We start from the raw sequence: 22,927 nt of genomic DNA on the forward strand, positions 1-22,927 counted from the left end.
CAAATTTAGTCGGGTTATGTTATTATTTGACCCAACTGTCACATGAAATCTTATTTATATTGAAGTTTTTTAACAATTGTTTCACATTTTAGACTGTTATCGTTAATATTTATTTAAAATTTTCTCGTCTAAGACACATTCTGAAAACTATTTTATAGCTACTATTAATAAGTGTCGGAAATATTAAATTTGGCGCATTCGCATTTCCGGATATGTCCGCCATCAGAGGCCACTTTTTTGCTTGCCTTTTCATAACGATTAGATTCCCTCTTTTGTCTTTTTGCTCGATGATGTAAGGACTGCAGGAATTGTATCAATGTAAATTATGACTGACGCCGCTTTGTTACTGTTACAGCGTAAATGAAACAAAGCTGTTATAAGAAATAAATATCAACAATAAGAAATCATATAACTACCAAATTATTTCCAAAATAGAATTTCAAATAAAACAACATGTCAACTTATTGCAGTATTTTATTTACCACCTCTTACACTAATACATAAAAAAGATATTTGCAATATCATAAAAATAGGTATCGTTTAAATTTTGTCCACTTCACCAAATCCAACCATTGAATATTATTTCCTGAAGTTACTGTCACTGAACCATTGAATATTATTTCCTGAAGTCACTGTCAAAAGTTTTGAAACTGATTGGACGAGATTCAAATCGGCATATTCAATACCTATTTTTAGAATGTCATTAGTCGCTAATAATAAAAAACAAATCTAAAATAAACACAGAACTATTTACCACAATTATCAAACTTTGACGTTTCTTTGTATTTCCAAAGTTTATATATTCTTCTATGTATGTTAAGTTTTTAAACATACTTGTTCTGTGCTTACTCTACAACACACAAAAGTATCATACGATGTGACTATTTGGACTTTAAATTATCAAGAATTGATAAAAATTCATAGAATTTTAAAATTAACTTCACATTTTGGTGTCACGCTTGGTTCTTTGTATGCCAAATACAAACCTAAATTTATGATAAATCATTATCGTGACATATAGGTAAATAGAAATGTTTTCACTAAATTAAAAGTCAGGAATTATGTAATCTTGGCAACTGGCCGTTGCATACATACTAAGCCGCTTTAATATGGCGCATATCTTCTTGGAGGCGATGGTCCTCTTAATCCAGGTCTGAAACAAATAAATTCGTTGTTCAGTTGCAATTATAGATTATTGGTTGTAAATTACAAATTTGCACAGTCCTAAATATTAGACAAACATGTTATTTGTATTCTAATAATTAAATTACTACACTGCTCCAAGAAATTAACCCACAATCTACAAAAATAAAAAAGCGATTCATTGACATTTTAAATTTAAATGTATTCATTTTTATATTGAATGTACCATGTCTTTGGAATATTTTTATCAGGTTATTTGTTTTGTTTTTTGTCTCAACCGGTTTCTAAGGAACACAAAAATGGTGCTGTAAATTTGTTAATGTCGATAAGAGATTACTGTTATTTTTAAGTCGTTGTATGAACCATTGCCGTTTGCTGCTAAGATTTTGCTATAGACATAATACAAGATAAACTTATCGTTGCAATACTAGCATGTTCCCCCAGTGCGACGGAGAAAACTGACACAAAGCAGTCTCTGCATCTCTTTCTAATGTTTCGGATTCTTGGACCACGTGACCTAAATATTTGACTAATGAAGAGTGTGCTCAAATAGTGGCTTTGGAAGGAGAAGGTTTGAGCTACAGGCATTTAGGGGAACGGTTCGGCGTACACCATACATCGGTCTCACCGATGGAACGGTACAGTACAGAGACCGGCAGTTACTTTAGGCGTCCAGTACAAGGCCGACATCGTGTAGCAACGTCTGTTCCAGACCATTTTGAGATCCATTAAAGACCATTAAAAAACTTAAACCCAAAAAATCTACACGCCCTGATGAAATACCACATTATATCTATAAGGGAATGGCTGAACACTTGGCTAAACCTCTGGCGTTTTTGTTTAATATGTCAATTGAACAGGAATATTTTCCAGATATTTTAAAAGTGGCAACAATTTCTCCAATACATAAAAAAGATAAAAAAAATGACATTCAAAACTACAGGTTTATCAGCCTGTTAAATAGTATTGCTAAGATTTTTGAAAGTATTCTTTATGATGATATTATATGAGCATGTTAAGAGTAAAATCAGCAAATTCCAGCATGGTATTGTAAGAGACAAATCAACAGTAACTAATCTCTGTGTTCTCTCTGAACATATTGCTAAGGCTATTGAGGCAGGGGAACAGTTAGACGTTCTGTATATTGATTGTGAAAAAGCATTTAATAAGGTAAATCACTGTATTCTTTTAAATAAACTGATACAGTTTGGTTTCTCAAGAAAAGCTTTGAATTTATGCAAATCTTATTTGTCAGATAGAAAGAATACAGTAAAAGTAGGTAATTTAGTGATTTTGTTGTTCATTGTTCTAAGATTGTGTTAAGTTTATGAATATTTAATATGGTTAGCTACAACATCACCAAATCTGTTTCTCTCGGAAAGTAAAGTAATACAAAATAAAATGAGTTTCATTTGCGGTGCAATTTTGTTCAAAATATATTTTTAAGTGTGGATATTAGAATCAAAAAGTTGAATACGACCAAATAGAAGCGCTGCTACTCTTTTTTTCTGGTCAAACGTGTTTTATTGGACAAAGAATGCAGGAATTTGTACACCTCCACTCATTTATACATATTTCTGCTTTTTGTCTTCATTAGATAGGACTTAAACTACTTAATAAGAATAAAACTTTTACAATTATGAAGAGGAGTAAGACAGAAAGCATTGTGTTGCCACTGTTAGTGGCAAAATTTATTAAAAGGTGATTCCAAGTAGTGAGATTGATGATGATCTTGTAGAACGAGATATATGTGTAAGATGCTATGTTTTAACAGGCAGATGTGAGTGTGGAACTAGCATAGCAATAAGCTATGTTAGTTGAACAATCAAATGGACATACAGAACAGTCAATGAAGAGCAAAAGGAGAGGATAAAACTATAATTGATAACTAAAAAAAAAAAAACCAACAATCCATAATACAAGCTTCTTCATCTATTAATAAAATGAAAGGTGTAGGGATAACATGACGAACGCACCTTAGTTGAAAAATATCAAGAACTATTACTTTATCTGGAAAATTAAAAGTGAACAAAAAAACTCAACTTACCTCCTATCATCAAAGGAGTCTCTGCTAAAATCCTCATACATCCTACTGCTCCTTAAACTTCCGGAAGGTGGTGGAGACCTCCTGCTAAACATACCATAATCGCTGGCGCTTCTCGAAAAACCGCTGTCTCTCAGACTACCGCCCATACCGCTGGAAGGTCCTCCTCTCAACCCGATGGAAGGCATAGGAGGCAGAGGTTCTCTGCGCGGTGGGAGTGGTGGCGGCATGAAGTCTCGCGCGCTTGCGGCACCGCGCATGCCCACGTCACGGCTAGACGGCATTCCGGAATAGCGACGGTCATACAGATCACGGGAATCTTCGAAACGACGGTCATAGTAGCCATCGTAGCCATCCTAGTTAAAAATAAGTATTAAACACAACAAAAATAAAAAAATTAAATGCTTTCTATAATTTTTTTCAGGGTAGATAAAAGAATTAAGTATAACGAAAATATTTTGGAATAGCAACAGAAACAATCTAGATCGTGATAGGAAACAACATACAGTATTGTGAGAATTAAAGTCAACAATTTTTTACCAATTTTACATTTTTTTAACAGTTAACAACACGTTATGTCTAATTGTAACAAGTGCTGACAGAAAGTGAGTAATGACGTGTCGGATTTTTGTTATTAAAGATTGGAAAAAAATATCATTTCCAGATAGGAGCCATGTTTGGTATAAGAACAGTGTATAAAAAATTTTATATATTGATTGAATAGTTTAAAATCCATTGAAGGTGTTCTAGGGCTGTATTTCTTAGGTATGGACTAGATTTCTTGTGCCGATAGACGGCATGATGAACTCGTAAAATAGAGGAACTTGATAAGTCATATATTGGAAACTGAACCTAGTTAACCATATTTCATGGACAAAACCACATCACGAACAAAACAAATAGAAAATTATATATTATAAAAAAAATTGATTATATACCAACTCGTAAAAGTTATAAAAGCCAAGATTGCCAAAGATTTCCTATAAAAAAAATTAAATTTTACTCTTTTTAAGTACAAAAAAATGTCTTATTGGAAATTATATCACATCAATTCACACAATACTGTAAGATCAGTTGGTAATGGATCTAGTTATCTAAACTTACAAACTAGAAAGGAAAGATAATTTGGTATAATTTCAATAACCAATACGTTAAAAATATGAATACATAGTGGCAAAGAGATAACTGGCAGATACACAAAAATATTTCAAAATTTACTAGGTGCCAATGAGCTTAAAATTTTAGGATTTGGAGCAAATAAAGATTTAGTGAGCCTGAGAAAACAGTATGCATTCCTATCGATTTTCTGTAAAATTAGATTCGTATTAATCTCTGCATAAAACAATAGAAAAATACGTTTTAAAAGTGTATTTTTTTAAAAAGTAAAGACAATTTACAACTCAATGAGTATTGATAAAAATAAATCCCAATTTTGTTACTTGGCGTGGGAGGTTTCGAGGTCGTTGAACACGAAAATAATAAAATACTATGGGCAATTCCACTATCATAAGGTATTAGTATTCAATCTAAAACATGATAAAACGACGATAATGCCACCCGTTCCGAGCACTAAATCCGTGGGTGAGTTTCAAGAAGCGACCACAAAAACCCTTTCGAGTATCAAAATTTGAATTATTTTTATCATCAATTTTTTCATTTGTTCATGATCAGATATGGTCAAAGTTTGTAGAGATTATTACGAATTAAATACTAAACGGAAAATCGATAGTACAAAGCTTTCCTCGTCTATAAGAATATACATCAATTGGTTGGAGAATTTTGATGAGATGTAGACCAATTTTTCTCCTGAGGAATAATGTATCATAATGTGGAAAATGATTTGTGTATTATAAATGGTGCCAAAATAATTGATATCTGAAAACATCAATCATCGTAATTTTAACTTTTGTATAAGATTAAGTACGATCTGATCATAATATCAACAAAAATCATTAAAATACAAAATATTTCTAATGTTTTTCAAGTTTTGTGCCGTACCTTACTAAAATTTCACATTCTTATATTAGTTAAAACAACTTTACAATTGATAAATTCATATGACCAGAAAAGAATCTAAAAATAATGCCATAATCTCTCTTAAATCACACATTTGACTTTTCAGCTTGCATATATTGATGGGTCTATCCACATATTTTCATTATCAATAGTAGATTTGTCTGTCACATTCTGTAAAATCTACTCATCCTCACTTTCAGAACTGTATTTTCTTTGTCCTAAAATATTAAAATGTTTGCTGATATTTTTCCTGCATCTACTGAAACTGGGAAGATCTCAATTTTCTGCGAATCGGCAATAAAACGAATGCCATCTGTAAGTAGTTTGACAAGTTTTTTGCGTTTACTGAAACTGCGGCGATCTCAGTTTTCTGCGAATCCCCAAAAAACGAACGCCACCTGTGAGTAGTTTGACATGTTTACTATATGCGGAAAAAGTTTCCTGCATCTATCGAAACTGCGGCGATTTCAGTTCATTACTTGAAATAATGTACACCCAAGACCAATATGAGCGCTTCCCGAAGAGAAAGGGTAAATGATTTGATCTACACATATGACAGAATGTAAGGATAGTGTAATGGTATACAAACAAATATCAAAAAGTGTAACGATCCAAAAAGGTGAACAACCCCCACAACCTGGGAGTGTGAATTCTAAGATATTGGTGCATTTTTTTAGTTAACATATTTCATTTCTTGCATTCGATAAATATCTCCATTAGACAAACAATATACAGATTTGGAAAAAAAATTACGGAACATAGGACTTTTAATACAATAACTCAGATCCTCTGATTTGCAAATAACCAGTGTAAATTTCAATACAACGTCGCGATGTTTTATAACTAATTCATTTGTTCGACTGGAGTCTCAATTCATGCCGCGATGCTGCCAGCATGAGTGTAAAAACGGGACACAGCTAGAGTGCATGTCAATTCAATGCCAACAAAATGGTTAAGTTTTATTGCCAAAATGGCTTGAAAAAAAGTAGATTTTGGAATATTATGGGTATTTGCAATAATAAATGTATTTAAATATAAATTTATTAATTCAAATAATACCCTATGAACACAAACAAAATTGATGTTAATAAAACATTATTTATTATCTGCACAAAACCGGACTTTCAGGAAAAATCGGTAGACGGAGCAACACTGTCGGCGTGCCACATACGCTACTACAAACCGCAGAGGAGAGGCAATCCAGTGGAACAAATAAATTAGTTATAAAACATCGCGACGTTATATAGAAATTTACACTCGTTAATTGCAAATCAGGGAATCTTAGTAATTGTATTAAAAATCCTATGTTCCGTAAATAAAATTCCGAATGTGTATGAGGCACCAGTGCTTTTCTTTTAAGAGAGAAGTTACCGTATTCTCAGCTTTTTCAGATACACGTGATCATATTGAATTTATCTGTTTTAAAGGCTGTTAATAATGCTTATATAATAACTAAATATTCCTAATGGCACAACTTTGAAAAAAATGCTACTATAAAATCTTTCCAATTATCCTGTTAGCTATGTATAACAACTGTTATGAATGTAAGAAGACAATGAATAGGATGCGGATATACGCGCGCTCGTTTAATGCATAATTTAGATCGAAACTACACGTCTCATTTGTCGGCGTGTTCTTGAATGAATATGTGATATTATGACTATGTACTATAAAACCCTGAAACACGAATCGAGAATAAAAAGTACAGTATGCTATACTTACTTTCTATGTGTATATGTGTAAAATGTACTTCAGTCACGGCTTTCCTTCATAAACATTGTTAAGAGTAGCTATATGTTGTAATCTAAATAAGTAGCTAAAGCATTACGCTAATTGAACAAAAATTATTTTAAATACATAACATAATTTTTACAGGGGTTATTGAACTTCTGGCCTAACATCGAATCTGGGGAAATCTTTTACCATTCTACAATGTATGTTCTATACAACGCCCTTATGGCGAGGTTCCTCCAAACAATTTTTAAAAAATCGAATTTTTTTTTTAATTGCTAGAGAATTAGTCCCTAAGGCCCGCGCGACGTTGAAGTAGATAAAGAAGAGGAAAGAGCGGAGCTCTCCAAGAGGTTAATCTGGTCACTCAAACTACCTTCGTCCCATATTATCCTAGAACAACTTTTTCTTTTTTAAAAGAGATCGCACACATTTTAACCCATCAACGCCTTGTGTGACCACTTGGTTACGCAAACACGCCATCAATTAATATTGATTGTAGCTCAACGTTACGCTATAAATCTATCCCCAGTTCAACTTTTCGTTACTAGATGTCAGTGTATTTAATATGTTACTGTATTACAGTCAACAGTTTGGAAGGAAAGGAAAGAATAGTATAGCTTTGTGAATTCATGCGTATTAACGAATGTGCAAATTATGAAACCGAGATTTGAGTAAGTAGTTTTATTAGTTTGCTATTAAGACTTTCCGGCAATTTAAATAATTAGTTAAAGAAGTAGGTTATAACATAAAAAATATTACAGGAACCTCACCCATTAACATAAAATTTACATGAGACTGAATCACACTGTTACCAAATAGTCACACTAGGCTAATAAGAGATCTAATTAATTTTTTATTTACAGGAAAGGTTTGACGCTCCAAGAAGCCCTGCATATGGTTTATAACGATGACAATGATCTAACCGGCATATATATATATATATATATATATATATATATATATATATATATATATATATATATATAAGTCCACCTGATCCAAATGTTTTGACTGATGAAGATTCGGCTGACGAGGATAATGGTGGAATTGTAGATAACCTATCCCGAAGATTAGCAGAAGCCAAGCTGGGTTATTTTGATGGTGCACCAGAAGACAATAGTGTTTTTAATGAGATGGAAGACGAGCAAACACCACGTATGTCATCACTTGATTCAGAATATAATACTAGTTTTTTGAAATCACTAAAGGAACAAAGTATACTAAAGGAACTTGAATCGATGGAGATTTTTTAAAAACATCCGACTTTCCCAAAGCAGACTACTCACAATTTAAAAATATGAGCACTATAAATTTATTTGAGTTGTTTTTCTATAACGAAATGCTAGGTCATATTTTAGACGAAACCAGAAAATACGCTCTTTTTGTGAATTGTCCTGATCCGAAGATTACTTTGGAAGATCTCAAATATTTTTGAGTATTTTGAGTGTGTCTGGATACAACGTCTTCCTGAAAAAAAAGTTTTATTGGGTCAATGGAGCAGACATTTCCAATAAAATGGTGAAGGATGCAATGCGTCCTGACAGGTTTATCCAAATAATGCGTTTCATGCACTGTGCTGATAATACCCAAATGGATTTATATGATAAAATGTGGAAATTGGGCCAGTAATAAAAAAATTACAGAGTTCTTTTCTCAAATATTATCAACCAACTGAAAATATGAATTATGATAAGTCGATGGTGAAATATTATGGTCGCCATAATTGCAAACCATTAGTTTAAAGTAAAAAAGACTGACAACAAATTTAAATTTTCGACGTGAAATCGCAACTACCTACCTTACCAAATTCAGAAAACTTCGCATTAGACTTGGTATACCAACAACAAGTAGAAATAGTCTATCTTTTAACAGAATCTCTGACAACATTAGGTACGATGGTATTAAACATATCATTATACTTGTTCCTACCAAAAAAACGAAGGCGATGCGCAGAAGGGTGCTGCTCAGTAGAACGTACGCAGTGTGAGAAATTTGATATTGTACTCTGCATTGAATGCTTTGCATTTAGTGTTACCATATGGTCACAGTTTGTAATGTCATATAATATTCGATATACAAATAAAATTTAATAGGTTTTTCTGCTTATTTGTATTTTTCCTAAACTAAAGTAGGTAAAAAACCATCAGTTTAACAAAAAAACTAATTCAGGCTTTGACGGGTTAATAATAAAATTTACATGAAAAGATTCGTCTCGAAATTACAATCATTTCATATCATTGCGCTAACTCCGAATTTTGAATAACGGCGCTAATTGATATAAATAAATATAAAATCAAATGGATATGTTAGAGCTGGGTTAGAGTGAGAAAAGAGATTTTGTTAGTAGATCAATCTGCAGGTATTTAGGCAAAGCACCATTACCAAAGTATATAGTTCCTCTAATCCGCTTAGCTTATGCTGGGTTAAGCAGTTTTCAATAGAGACTAGACTATTAGTATTTATGAATTAGTTTTATGGACTTTAAAAATGTCATTTCTATAACCTTTAATTACAATTTACACCGTTATCAATCACAATTCAGAGTTGGCGCACTGATATGAAATTATTGTAATTTCGAGACGAATCTATTAATGTAAATTTTATTGCATTTGAGTGACATTACATTTTCCATAAAGAGTGCGATCTCCTTTGTGAAAAACAAATAAAATAACAAACTATTTGATAGATTACTTTGAAATTTTGATCATATTTTAAGCACAATAAGTCCTAACATTCTATGAATTATGAAGGTTTTAAGTTGATTTTTAAAAAAGTTAGTAACCTTAGAGGTCCTTACTACTTAAAACAACTGTCTTTTGGCTGGCGGGGTCAGTATCACAAACAGGGTACTTTTTTGCTTATTTTCTTGAACTAATGAGACCTTTAGCTGTTTAGATAATGCTCATAAACAAAGCAGTTGCAACACTATCGGAACCAGTTTTTTAGATTTTATTAGTTAAAAACTGAGTTATCGAATGTGAGCCTAGTAGTATAAGCACATAAGAACTGTATTTCTCAGTATTGGACACTGAAAAACTGTTACTGACTCTAATATGATTAAAAATCCCCATTCTATGAGAGCTGTAACAGTTTTGTCAAACGTCAAGCTGAAAATACCTATTCTGTAATTCTTGTGATTATCTTTATGTATGGTAAATCATTAAAAAAAAGGACAGTGAGTATTTTGCCCAATTATTCAATATACAACAGACAAAAATAATGAATTGGTGTCTCAGTCGCCGCTTACGTTTTTATTGGGCCACATAGTAATCGAACAATTCTCATACTATCTAATAAATGTTAAACAATCTTGAGATGAAGTTAAAGAACCAAACATATAACTTGCATTATACTTGCTATGAAGGATAGCCATACCGAACACAGTTACTTCACACAAGTAACTTGAAGATGTGCACATACTGTACCAATAATAAAATATAAAAATAAAATAAAATAAAAATGTTCACGTGACATCGTACCCCAAATCGTCCCATCATGCGGTCGCGCAGGAAAGGTGGCGGGGGTGGTGGGGGGTAGGGGTCTCTTGCAAACATGCGTTCGCGGAACCTTTCGGGTCCCATGCCTTTGGGACATTCCTTCGACCAATGTCCGCCGCGGCCGCATCGGTAGCACTGCTCCGGATCGCCCATTCCGGGACGTTGACGTACGCGCGACGTCGAGATTTGAACCTTCATGGGTTGACCGTCCACCATGGTACCATTTAGTTCTTCAAATTGTAAGTTTTAGTATTAATCAATGATTTTTCTTTTAACGTTACGCGACTGTCGACGTATTAAAACTAATTTTACATGAATAAAATTTCACGATGGTGTTAGCAACGATCAATGGCACAATATTAAACCGGAAACCATATTACGAAGATTTACATCTAAAACAATGGGTTGTAAAGAAAAATAGTAATTGTTGACTTCAGTAACACAGCTGGTTGAAAAAGACAACATGGATTATAGCATGGATATCTTGTGTCTAAATTCGAAAATAGGATTGTCAGTATATCATTTTTTAAGTCCTAAATTTAGACAAAGTAGACTCCCGGTGTTGCAAAATTTACTATTTACTACACCTTGCAGCTTAAGTATCGAGGATTTATCTGTATCAGCAGAGTCAAAATGTACCTGAATGCCACGGGATAGACACGAGAGCATGATCTTTTTCGATACTATTAAAATACTACTGCAAGTATTTAAACTGTAAACTCAGATGCAAAGAAACAATGAAATCAACTATTACTCGAACAGGGTCAGTGAAATGGAAACAAAACCAACGTGCAGTACATTTGTCAAAAAAAAACCTGTATAAAAGGTCTATTGGCAACGAAATGGTCACTGAATAATTTTAAGATTCCAAATATTACCATTGAAAAGTCTTATTCTTTTGAAATAATAACCTGAGAATCCTACTGAATTTTGAGCATAGACTATGTAAGTGCTTTAATTCAACTTATGGATCAAATTACGATTTTCCTGCATGATACAAACTGACAGATTGAAGAAACAAATTAAGTACTGAAAATAAACGAATGCATTAGCATAATTACCTAATTTTTATTGAGAAAATGTTCTTGGCCTAGGGATATTGAAGTTGAACTGTTTTTTGGTTTAATAAAGTGTTTAATTGGTGACTTATTTTATATGAATTTACAACATGGCTAACAATATTTAAGAATAAATTGGAAAAAAAAATGAACCAGAATTGTCGAATGTCTTGTAAAATTGACAAGATTAGGAAAATACTGCGTAAAGAACACTTAAAGAATCAAAAATATACAAGCAGACAATTACCAATGCTGCTACTCGAGGATGCACACCACATAACTCTATCAAAAGTATTTAATGTATTTGTATTATATGTAAACTGAATTATATTGGTATTTTTCAAATATCGTGTTACTAAAATTACATACTAAAAACGATATTTTATGTAAAACATCGACAGTCTCATAACTAGTTACTGAGAAGAGATTTTGTTTAAATGAAAGATGTTGTTTACCTTTGATAGCCTCGTTAACGTCTCCCGATGACTCTAAATGGACGAAACCGTAGTTCCTAACGATGTCGCATTCCACAACGGTGCCGAACTTTTTGAACAATTCGCGTATTTGTGGAGCCTTCGTGTTGTCCGTCAAATTTCCAACGAAGATCTTGGTGGTAGGTGTATGGGGGGCTTTCCGGCTCTTAGCCGCCTCGCACTTCATCGGCTGACCGTTCAACATATGTCCGTTTAAATTATTGATGGCTTCGCGTCCGTCAGTTTCGTTTTCCATATGGACAAAGCCGTAATTCTTGACGACATCACATTCGACGACTTTTCCGTACTTTTCGAACAATGGACGCAGTTCGGCCACTGCGGTCTTCTCGCCCAAATTTCCGATAAAGATTTTGAAGGTACCCGCGCTGCTAAAACCCGGCATTTTTGGGGATTTTCGCTCTTCGAAGTTACAAACACTACTTCACGGCGGCGACGACGTCGTTGCTTTTAGAACCACGCCTGAAACTCTTTAAATCAACACAATGTCTTAGATTCTTTCAAACTTTGAATGCGTTTAGGCGAAATACCGCCGGAAATATGTATCAAATCGAATTAAAAAACGATTAAATAAATAATAAAAACAAAGATGATTAGATATTTTTAAACCTGTCACTATAAACTTCTGTACTTTAGTTACAGCACCTAATGTGCATATACATATAAACATTTAGTCAAAATAAACTAATAATAAATGAACAACAAACGACTTAAAATTCCATTAAATACAATGTATTCTGGCTGATAAAGACCTTTTTAGGCCAATAAACAGAAAATGAACATGTTTCAAAGACAATTTTTTTTGACAAATTGAAGATCTCTTTAGTACATTGACCCTAAAACACACCAATGTCTATAAATCACACTACATATCATGGTTTTGGTGCAATACTCATCATTTATGGTTAGAATTAGGGCAGTATCTTTCACCTTTGAACATTTTTGATAGAGAATTCCAGAAAATATGATAAGTGACCTAAAGAGAAGTGAACACATCATAATAAAATGTAAGGTACATAGTATAAACAAGTTTATGCCCTTTACCTTTTAAACTAAATAAAAAAAAAGATTTAGTAATCACATAATTATAATGGCTAAGACCAGAATGATCAAAATGTGAAGAGATAATTCACCAAATTGTATAAGTATCAACAACCCAAAAAAAGTTGCCCCTCACATGTATTGAAGAAAACCATAATGTACTTTACTTGGCTGTATTCCTTGAATATTCCTGGTTGCGTAACGAGGGAATGGTACGGATGCACATCAATTGAACTATTCAGAGCAGCAGCATCTAAGATCAGAATAGCCATGATAATTGCCAACCTCCGTCGCGGAGATGGCACGTGAAGAAGATTCCTTGAATCAATTTTGAACTAGTTTTCCTATTTAATTCAGTTGACACAATAGTTTTCTTACATTGGCTGCCCCTGGTATAGTAGATAGATGATCAGAAGATGGTATTTACAAACCAGTCAATGTTGGGGAAAGGAAAGATGAATCATTGATCGAACTAGCATTGTCAATTTATGGATATTTTTATGACATGGTTATAAAGTTCATATATTTTGGAAATGCTTAGTCTCTCATGGCTGTAATGGATATCCATTAATGAAAACTTTCAATTTAAGAGGCTTGTCAGGAGCACTATTGTAAAATTATTGCTGATGGTTTTCTTTGTACACTGCATTTTCCTCATTTCCCTTAACTTTCAAATATACCACAAGAATTTATGTTATTGAGCCATAAAAACATTGGGTTTTTGATAAAAAAAAAAAAAATATTAAAAGTGACACTCTACGTTTTTAGTAAGTCTATTCCAATATTTCCTATAATCAAATTTTGCCCAAAAAGTTACCTTGACTAAATTCTAAATGACTAACATATATTTTGTATCCTAGATTTTACAGGATTTTACCCTGACAGTGGGTTTTTAAAATCATACATTAACTTAAAATTGTAAAATGGAACCAGACAAGGAACATTTTTATAAAAGGGGCAAGTACCAACCTAATAAGTTTTTACATCAAGACCATGAAACATACATAAAATATATAAACAAAAATATTCATATCTCATCCATTTGCAATGCTAATTAGCCATATTTCTGAAATATTAGACATTTGAGAAATACCTCCGTTTGTAATAATTTGGAATACTTATTTATTTATAATGCCTCTTATATATCTTAAAACAGAAAGATTGTGATCCCAGCCATCAATACATAAACAAGAGTAGGAACTCTTCATTCAATCAGGTCTGTCCGATAGTACAAAAATTGAAATTGATTTGAACATGAGAGGTGATTTAAAATTCCAATGAAATAAACTCATGAAAATTTGAGGCCAAATTGGAAATAGTAGTAGACCTATTCTCATTACCATTAAAATCATAAGATGTGTTTAGATATGAAACAACTATGGATTTTTCATTGATACTGCAAGATTCCCTAAGAAATATGGGAAGAGATGTATAAAAATAATAATACCACACAAACGCTCGTTTAAAAGGATGTACAAACTATTCAAACAAGCAAATAGATCTTCCACGTTTCATCAAAATTAAGAGACTACCTGGAATTTTCAAGTGGTAATAATGTAGGCCTTTGACCATAATTTGCTATATTTCTTCTGTATTACTGAGTGGCAATAAATGAATTTAAGCAAATGGCATACAATATTAACTCTATGTAATCTAAAAGTGTCTAATCATTCTTTACCACAAGCTTGCACCACAATTATTTTATCAATAAAAAATTTCGAAGAGTCAAATGTCACTTATGGAATGCTTTGAATTTTATATTTCATTAAAATAAAAGCCGATCTTTATAAAATTATATGCTAATAGCAATCAATGCAATTATTAGCTTTAATTAATATTCAGGAAAAAAACTTCACGTAGTTACAAAATGGTGGTTTTATAAAAGTGATGCATTCTTGGAACAAACCATTTTACATTAAAATACTTTCAAAACTCGTACATTTAAAAGAAATACACCAAACATTTATTTATTTACACAGAAGAAACACAAAATAGCGTTTTATCAGTAAATTCCAAATCCAATTATTGATGTAGGTCTCCATGTTGCCGGCAATATTTTTGGTATAAAACCTATAAAAATAATAGTATTTTCTTAAATTTATCTTACCACTACAATGAGCAAACTTCTAGGTGAAATCAGCAATATAGGAAATTGTATTACTTAATACAACAACTAATAACACAACCGACAACCAGCACACAGCTTAATAATCGTAATGGCGTACCTCTTTTTAATAAGTAAAAATTATTGATGATGATGTGAGGAAATAGAACCGAACAACATCTTCGTGTATATTCGTTTCCATGTGGTTACAAATTCAAGATATTATTGGTCGACTTCTGCAATCTTTTGAGGATTTGAACTATGATTGGTCAAAAAGAGAGTTAGAAAGTCAAAATTGTACATTACTATCTAGATCCTAAAATGTTACTTCTTTCTGCATCTTTTTCTTAAAAATAAAAGAGAAAAATTTGGAAAATAATTTTTTTAGCGGAATTATAACGGGTAACACAGAAGTTTATTTCAACTTTATTCTTGTGGAAATGAATTTCAATTGTAATAACGAATGACAGCAGCAGTGTTGTCAGTTTCTTTGAATATTAGAAATTTTTGGAAAATATTTGTTCAGATTGGTTTTCAGATGTCTCTATAAAATAAAAGCTGTTATGAGAACAAATTCATTTTGTTTTTAAATTTTACTTCAATTAATAAATTTTTAAAACATAAATTAATCGGCGTTTACTGGAGTTTACTGGATACTCGAATCGAATGGTTTAATCGAACACAATCGATGTTTCGTAGCAATCGAATAAATTCCGATTAAAATTTTTTGTACAAATTTAAGGTTAGTTGTTAGTTCCCGAATTTACATTTGAAATTGAATGCAATGTAATTTGTTTTCAAATCTTCTGGCATAAAATGCCTACATCTACTTCTAGTTAAAACTTTTAATAGATTTATCACAGTCAAAATGAACAAATTTTTATGTTTATTTATCTCCGTTTCCAGTATAACTCTGCCTATATTGTTAACTTATGTTATTAAAAGAAGATACAGAAGGAAAATACAACTTTTAGTTGAAAAAGACAATAATTATTACTATCAATTGTTGGCAATAGATATGAAGAATTTCAACTGTAGGCAACACTTATACGAGACCAAAGTAGAATGTGGTGAATGGTGTTCTTTAGCATACCTAAAAACTATACAGAAGTTTATATCCAGTGCAAAATCTAGTATATGTCTCTGCGTGCTAATGTTAACCTTGTCTTCTGTAGTAAAACAATTAGTAGATGCCCAAAAAAGAGGGGTGACTGTTAGAATAATTATCGATAAAGTTATGTTGAACACTAAAGCCGTAAAATGTAACTTTGAACACATGAAACAGCAAGGTAAATAAATATAACATGAATAAAATGGTTTAGTGGTAGAAATCTAATATATTCTTATGTTGAACCTGCTTCACTAATTACACGGTTCTATAGTGAGGTATACTAAAACAAATGAATATCTTTTAATAAAAATCTGTCTCATCTTTTATTATGCACTTTTAGGTATCCTATTCAAATTTCAGCCGTTGTCATCCACTAAGATGCATCATAAATTTTGTCTAATAGACAAGGATGAAGAAAATGAAGCTAAAATGTTTTTTGGTAGTCTGAACCTGACTTCCCAAGGATTTTGTAAAAATTTTGACAATACCATTTTAACTAATAATAAAGATATGATCAGCAGGTTTAGTGAAGAATTTGAAGAGCTATGGCAACTGTTTTAATTAAGTTGTATTTCGATGCTTATAGGCATAATTAGGAGGTAGGTATATTGTAAACTGCATCAAAAAAGAGATGTAATATTTTTACCGAATAAATCAAATAAGGCACATTAATATGGACTTTGAGTTGTCATTTTATTTGAGATCTTTATTCTAAATAAGCCAAATTACATGTAGTAATATATTACTAAGATTTTTTCTTTTCAAAAATCATTCTATTTAATAAGCAACAAATTTTTGAATAAGAAAACAAGGATTTTTCTTGTTAACTGTATAATCACATGGAAAGAATCTGAATACTCTAATTGTGTAGAATATCCAAACAAATCATATATTTCTATTTGACATATTGAGTTCAAAAACCTTAATTTATTCTTTGAAAATATTATTTTATGTTCATTTTTATACACATTCTATTATGAGTTTATTTTTTCGAAAGGATGTTGAAGACTGTATGTAGTACATTTAAAAAGACTTATAAATCTTCCTGATATTTTAATAAAGTCTATTTGTTCTTTTATGTTTGTTGTTTATAAATATTTACCCAATGATTAGCACATCAGAATGATAAAAAACAAAAAGGGAATTCATACTTTGCAATCAAAAATCATAAAATAAAATTTGATATGAACTAATTTCAGTGACAGTAGACATTGCAAAATTGGCAATAGAATATAAATTATTTGTCAAAGCGAAGTGGAAGTTGGAGTTTCATTTTGTTGAAGTACAAAAATAATACTAAAACCATTAATACTACAAAGCTAGATATGGGAGAGTCAGAATGTAAACAGGAAAGGAAAGGAAAAACAAGATGCAAAAAAATGGTATAAATATGATAATTTCTTAACTTGCAACCAATTTTATGAACAGGTCTGATAAGTTTAAACTCAGAGTGATTAGCGTTACTCATGATGTTCACCTTTACATTGATTACATGCCATGTAAAATTGTAAGTCATTTCAGGTAAATGTTGGCAGTAGGGAGGGGAAATGTCATTGCGTCAGTGTTTTGATATGCGAAAGGAGACTTGCTGGTTATACTCGTATTAAAGTATTGGCATACCTGACTGGAGCTAGAAGAACGGCCCACAATAGCTCTTATATAAAAATTTTTAATTGATAGACAAATTTAAGTGAAACAAAAAGGACTCTTGAAAATAGAATTTATTTATTTTAACAGTAGAACCATTTACAAAAAAATACAACAAATAGGAAAAAGTAAAGATCATGTACAATAAACATCAAAACAATAACAATTAAACAGTAAAAAATTTAATACTCTTAAGTTGCCTTTTGAAAACATTAATGTTTGGACAGAATGGATTCAATAGGAGGTCATTGCAAGAGCTGAGCATTCTCAACAATAGAAAATGACTAGCATAATCAGTCCTATGAAAAGGAATATAAAAGAGTGCAGTGTGTCGAGTTCTATGTATTGTGTTTAAGTATACATTTACTAATAACGGGGGACAATTAATAACGTTTAGAATTTTAAACAAAAATAACATATCAGCTCTCAACCTGCGGTTCTTCAGTGTAGCAATGTTAAAGTAATTACTATTTAAATGTGAATAAGCCACAATTAAAGGTTAGAGTACGTTTATTGACGTTTCAATTTCCACTTCGGAAATCGTTCTCAAAATACTTTCCGATTTCCGAAGTGGAAATTGAAACGTCAATAAACGTACTTTAACCTTTAATTGTGGCTTATTCCCATTTAAATAGTAATTACTTTAACATGCCACAAGAAAATAGCTTCAGAACAATATTAGCAATGTTAAATTGAGACATTATTACAGAGTAATCTATAAAATAATTTTCAGTATTTCTTACATTCATATGTGCTTTAAAAGCTAAAGATCTGAGAAACTTCCGCTGAACGCTCTCCAATCCATCAAAGTAGACTTGATGAAATGGGGACCAAACAACAGAGCAGTATTCAAGACCTCAGCGTACCTACCAGAGAGCAATACAAAAAGCGGAAATTAAGGAAATCCTGTTTCCTTAATTTTAAGAAAATGGCTTCTAAATGTCAATGTACAATCCAATAATACACCCAAATCTCTAATCTCAGTAATTGAATCCAAGAGTACACCATTAAGAACATATCTATTAGCTATTAGATTATTTACGACTCAGTCAACAGACAAAAACTTCTACAGGCTATGGTGAAATTTTAAATGCCGCTTCATCTTGTTCAACTAACGGAACTTACACTTACAGGCGTAGAGAGTGTAGTCAGAATCCAAAACGACTTTTCCAGACCCTTCCATTGTAAAAATGGACTGAGACAGAGAGATGGACTGTCGTGTCTCTTAACCTTGCACTAAAAAAAAATAATTCGAGAGTGCCATATTAATACGAATGGCACCATCTTTAATAAATCTGTACAAGTGGTCGGATATGCAGATGACATAGACATTATTGCTAGGTCCACAAAATCTGTGATCGAAGCATTTCGATCACTAAGGGCGTCTGCACTTAGAATGGGATTAAAAATAAACGCACAGAAAACCAAGTATATGTATTGTACTAGATCAGGCAACCAGATACCTAGACTATTAATTGATGATCTGGAACTGGAAGTTGTGGACACCTTCGTCTACCTGGGCTCGCTGCTGACCAAAGACAACAATGTCAGCGAAGAAATTAAAAGAAGAATAGTGCTTACCAATAAGTGCTATTATAGCTTGAGGAAACATATGGCCCCAAAACTACACAGAAAAATTAAAGTTACCATATATAAAACACTAATAAGGCCAGTGTTAACATACGGGTCTGAAACGTGGTCACTTACACAGAACGACCAAGAATTGCTTAAACGTTTCGAGAGAAAAATTCTAAGGAAAATATATGGAGGAATCCAAGAACTGGGTTTGTGGCGTAGGCGCTACAACTTTGAGTTATATAGAAGTTTTGGGGAACCTGACGTTGTAAAATGTATTAAATTAGCACGCCTTCGATGGATAGGACATGTAATTAGGCGAGATGAAGATGCAACATTTAGTTGGATTTAAGCTTAAACCATTTTGTTTTGACCATAAACATATATTATTTACATATCATCTTTCAAGAGATCTCTATCCGATTTATGAACAAGTTAAAAAACAAGGGACCCTTGTGGGACACCAGAACGCCAATGAAATTCTTTTGAAATATAATTGTTAATACGAACTTGCTATGTACGTCCCATAGGAAAACTTTTAATCCAATTAACAATGGGGTCACCAACCAACGCCAGATGTATGAAGTTTGTGGACCAAAAGGGTATGATTAACCTGATCAAAGGCCTTTGAAAAATCAGTGTAAATGCTGTCGACCTGAATTTTATTCTCAAATGCACCCAACAAGTATTGTTGGTAATTGACAAGGTTTGTTACTGTTGACTTCCCGTTTGAAAATCTATGTTGTTCATCAATAATTATGTTTCTGCAAGCCCAGGTGAGATTTCTCGATACCAATTTATCAAGAAATTTCGGGATTGCTGATTGAATATTTATACCTCTATAATTGTTAACACACTCACGATTGCCAGATTTATAGATAGGTGTAAGAAAACTATTTTTCCAATATTGTGGAAATACAGATGGTAATTTGAAAATTTGTTGTAAAGGTTTACAAAGGGAAAAAATACAGTTCTTAATAAGTGTTGCAGGTATACCATCAGGCCCTGAAGAATATGTAGTTTTTAAACTCATAATCCCCTCGAAAATATCAGTCAGACTAAACTTCAGAATCTGGAAATCCACACTATAGTCCAATTCAAAATTAGATAAATTATACTCACTATCTTTATATGTACTTGAAAAATAACTGGTAAATAGATTTACTATTTCATCACCATTCTGAGCTATTACATCCCCGCCTTTATTAGACATTACATTAGGATAAGCACTAGACCCACGTGTAGCACTAACATACCTCTAAAATGAGCGGGGATTAGGTACTTACTTGAAATATTCTCTAAATAGTTCTTATAACATACTGCTTGTAATGATTTACATCTTTCCCTTAACACCGAAAATTCCTCGTATGAGTTGCCCGATGCTTTAAAATTCCTGTGAGCTATTTTTTTCTGTATGGCAAGCTCAATTAATTCTCGCGAAAACCAAACTGGAAAGTTTAATGATTTAAACCGTTTGATAGGAACAAACATATTGAATAAAATATTTTATTTCAAATCCTTTATAAAAGGTATATAATAAAATACCCAAACGGGCTCTATCACAATTACATTACAGAACGTTTTCGGAATGTAAATTCCATCATCAGTGTAACGAAGTATACATGCTATAAGCCACTAAAATATATGGGTGAGAACCCGTTAAATGTTTTTTGTGACGTGAGTATGCCATTAACCCCCAAAATATTACGAAAAAACGTGTATGCTTTTGTCAAAGAGACAGGAATAAGGCATCCATTCTCGGTTAAAAAGGAGATAGCTGGAAAAAAAAAATAAATGAAATTATGACCAACGGTTTTCAAACTTACATCTCAGATGAAGACAGTGACTCATCTGGGTCTTACACAAGTGGTACAGCTTCCAGCGAGGATTATAGTGATACAGTTTACACGTTAAATAAATATGATGAAAATAAGGTTGCAAAAATAAGGGAGACAGAGCCATATGAAGAATTTAATGCAAGTTTTAGTGCCAGTGGTTTGCTGATTACACCGGAGTTAAAAGTATCAACAAAAAAACGTCGACAGGCCATTAATGCTAAAGCACAATAAGTTACCAGAGATTTATTTAGTGCACAATATCATACATAGCTCAGCAAAACCTAAACCAAATTTAAAAAAAGATTCACGGTACTGTTTCTTGTGTGATGATTATAGAGTGGCTGATATGCGTAAGTGTGTTTATTGTAATAAGTATATCCACGAGGAATGTATAGGATTAACAAAAGACGACAAGGATGTATGACCTCGATGTGTGTAAATGTGAGATATATGTACTTAATGTATTGACAATTTTTTTTTTAATATGAATAAAAGATTCTTTCACTAAACTTTGTATTTATTCTTTAATTCTTATGTTTAAAATTTATTATCCACGTAAATTTCTTTAAAAAATGAAACTTTCCTTATTAAGTTACCAGTTTCAAATAAGGCCAAATATTCAAGATTTATTCAATGTTAAAATTTTATATTTCTTTATTTATTAAGTATTTTATCGTGACATTCGATAGCTAAAATGTTAGGCAATACGTACACAAGACTTCCCCCCCCCCCCATATTTTTGCTGAATAAAATATTACAGACATCTAAACCTTAATGTGGCCTTAATTGGCGCCCTTACCTTATCAGAGAAAAATATGTTTTGTAATATATATAAGCGAATAAAACGTAACTTATTATTTATGCATAAAGTCTATTTATTATTTGCAACGTAGAAAGATAAGTGCATAATTTGTTATCTATCATTATCAGTAGTTGATTTGGCAATATTTATAGGATTATTAGTAAATTTAAACACCAGACGTAAATATTCAATTTATCAGAAGGATTTTTACGATTACATGCTATCTAATTGAACTACTTAAAATCAATTTATTTGTAATATTAATAAAACTAATAAATCGATAATATTATATAAGTTAAAACGGATTCCATAGCTTAATACGCCTTTCCATTCTTAATGGTCACTCCTTTCTATTTTGGCAGTCTTCTTCCCTAACGTTTCTTTCAGACATCGCCTTGGCGATGACCATCATTTAGGTTGTGGGTGATTTTCCTGGTTTCAGTGTCTCTGTGGGGTCCAGTCCAATATTTTTTATTATCATCATCATCAGCGGTTTTGAGTCCACTGCTGGACATAGACCTCCCGTAAACAATTCCAATGCATTCTATCTTGAGCACCCTGAATCCAGTTGTGCTGAATGCGCTTGATGTCATCTGACCACCTTGTTGGAGGACGTCCTAAGCATCGTGTCTAGGTCTGCATTCCAGAATTTTCTTTGTCCACCTTCCATCTTTTAATCTGGCAACATGCCCCGCCCAGTTCCATTTCAATGTTGTAATCCTTTGAACTGCGTCAGTAACACCAGTTTTTCTCCCAATTATTGTATTTGATACTCTGTCTCCGAGGGATATATTCAGCATTGACCTATCCATCGCTCTCTGTGCCA

General features: G+C 32.3%; 2 protein-coding genes across 2 annotated transcripts; one reads left to right on the top strand and one right to left on the bottom strand.

The window, feature by feature from the left end:
* Nucleotides 1-456: 456 nt before the first annotated feature.
* Nucleotides 457-15,293, bottom strand: lark (RNA-binding protein lark). The gene is made up of 5 exons (XM_072539880.1): nt 15,132-15,293; nt 11,948-12,453; nt 10,417-10,664; nt 3,191-3,543; nt 457-1,153 (listed from the first exon to the last, which is right to left on the bottom strand). Exons 2-5 carry the CDS (start codon nt 12,366-12,368, stop codon nt 1,105-1,107), a joined length of 1,071 nt encoding a protein of 356 aa, XP_072395981.1. The 5' UTR covers nt 12,369-12,453; nt 15,132-15,293; the 3' UTR covers nt 457-1,104.
* A 551-nt stretch (nt 15,294-15,844) lies between these two features.
* Nucleotides 15,845-17,317, top strand: zuc (Mitochondrial cardiolipin hydrolase zuc). The gene is made up of 2 exons (XM_072541417.1): nt 15,845-16,417; nt 16,580-17,317. The coding sequence occupies exons 1-2, from the start codon at nt 15,997-15,999 to the stop codon at nt 16,798-16,800; spliced, it is 642 nt and encodes a 213-aa protein (XP_072397518.1). The 5' UTR covers nt 15,845-15,996; the 3' UTR covers nt 16,801-17,317.
* The last annotated feature ends 5,610 nt before the right edge of the window (nt 17,318-22,927 follow it).

The sequence above is a fragment of the Diabrotica undecimpunctata genome, chromosome 8 (genome assembly GCF_040954645.1).
Source record: "Diabrotica undecimpunctata isolate CICGRU chromosome 8, icDiaUnde3, whole genome shotgun sequence".
NCBI lineage: Eukaryota > Metazoa > Arthropoda > Insecta > Coleoptera > Chrysomelidae > Diabrotica > Diabrotica undecimpunctata.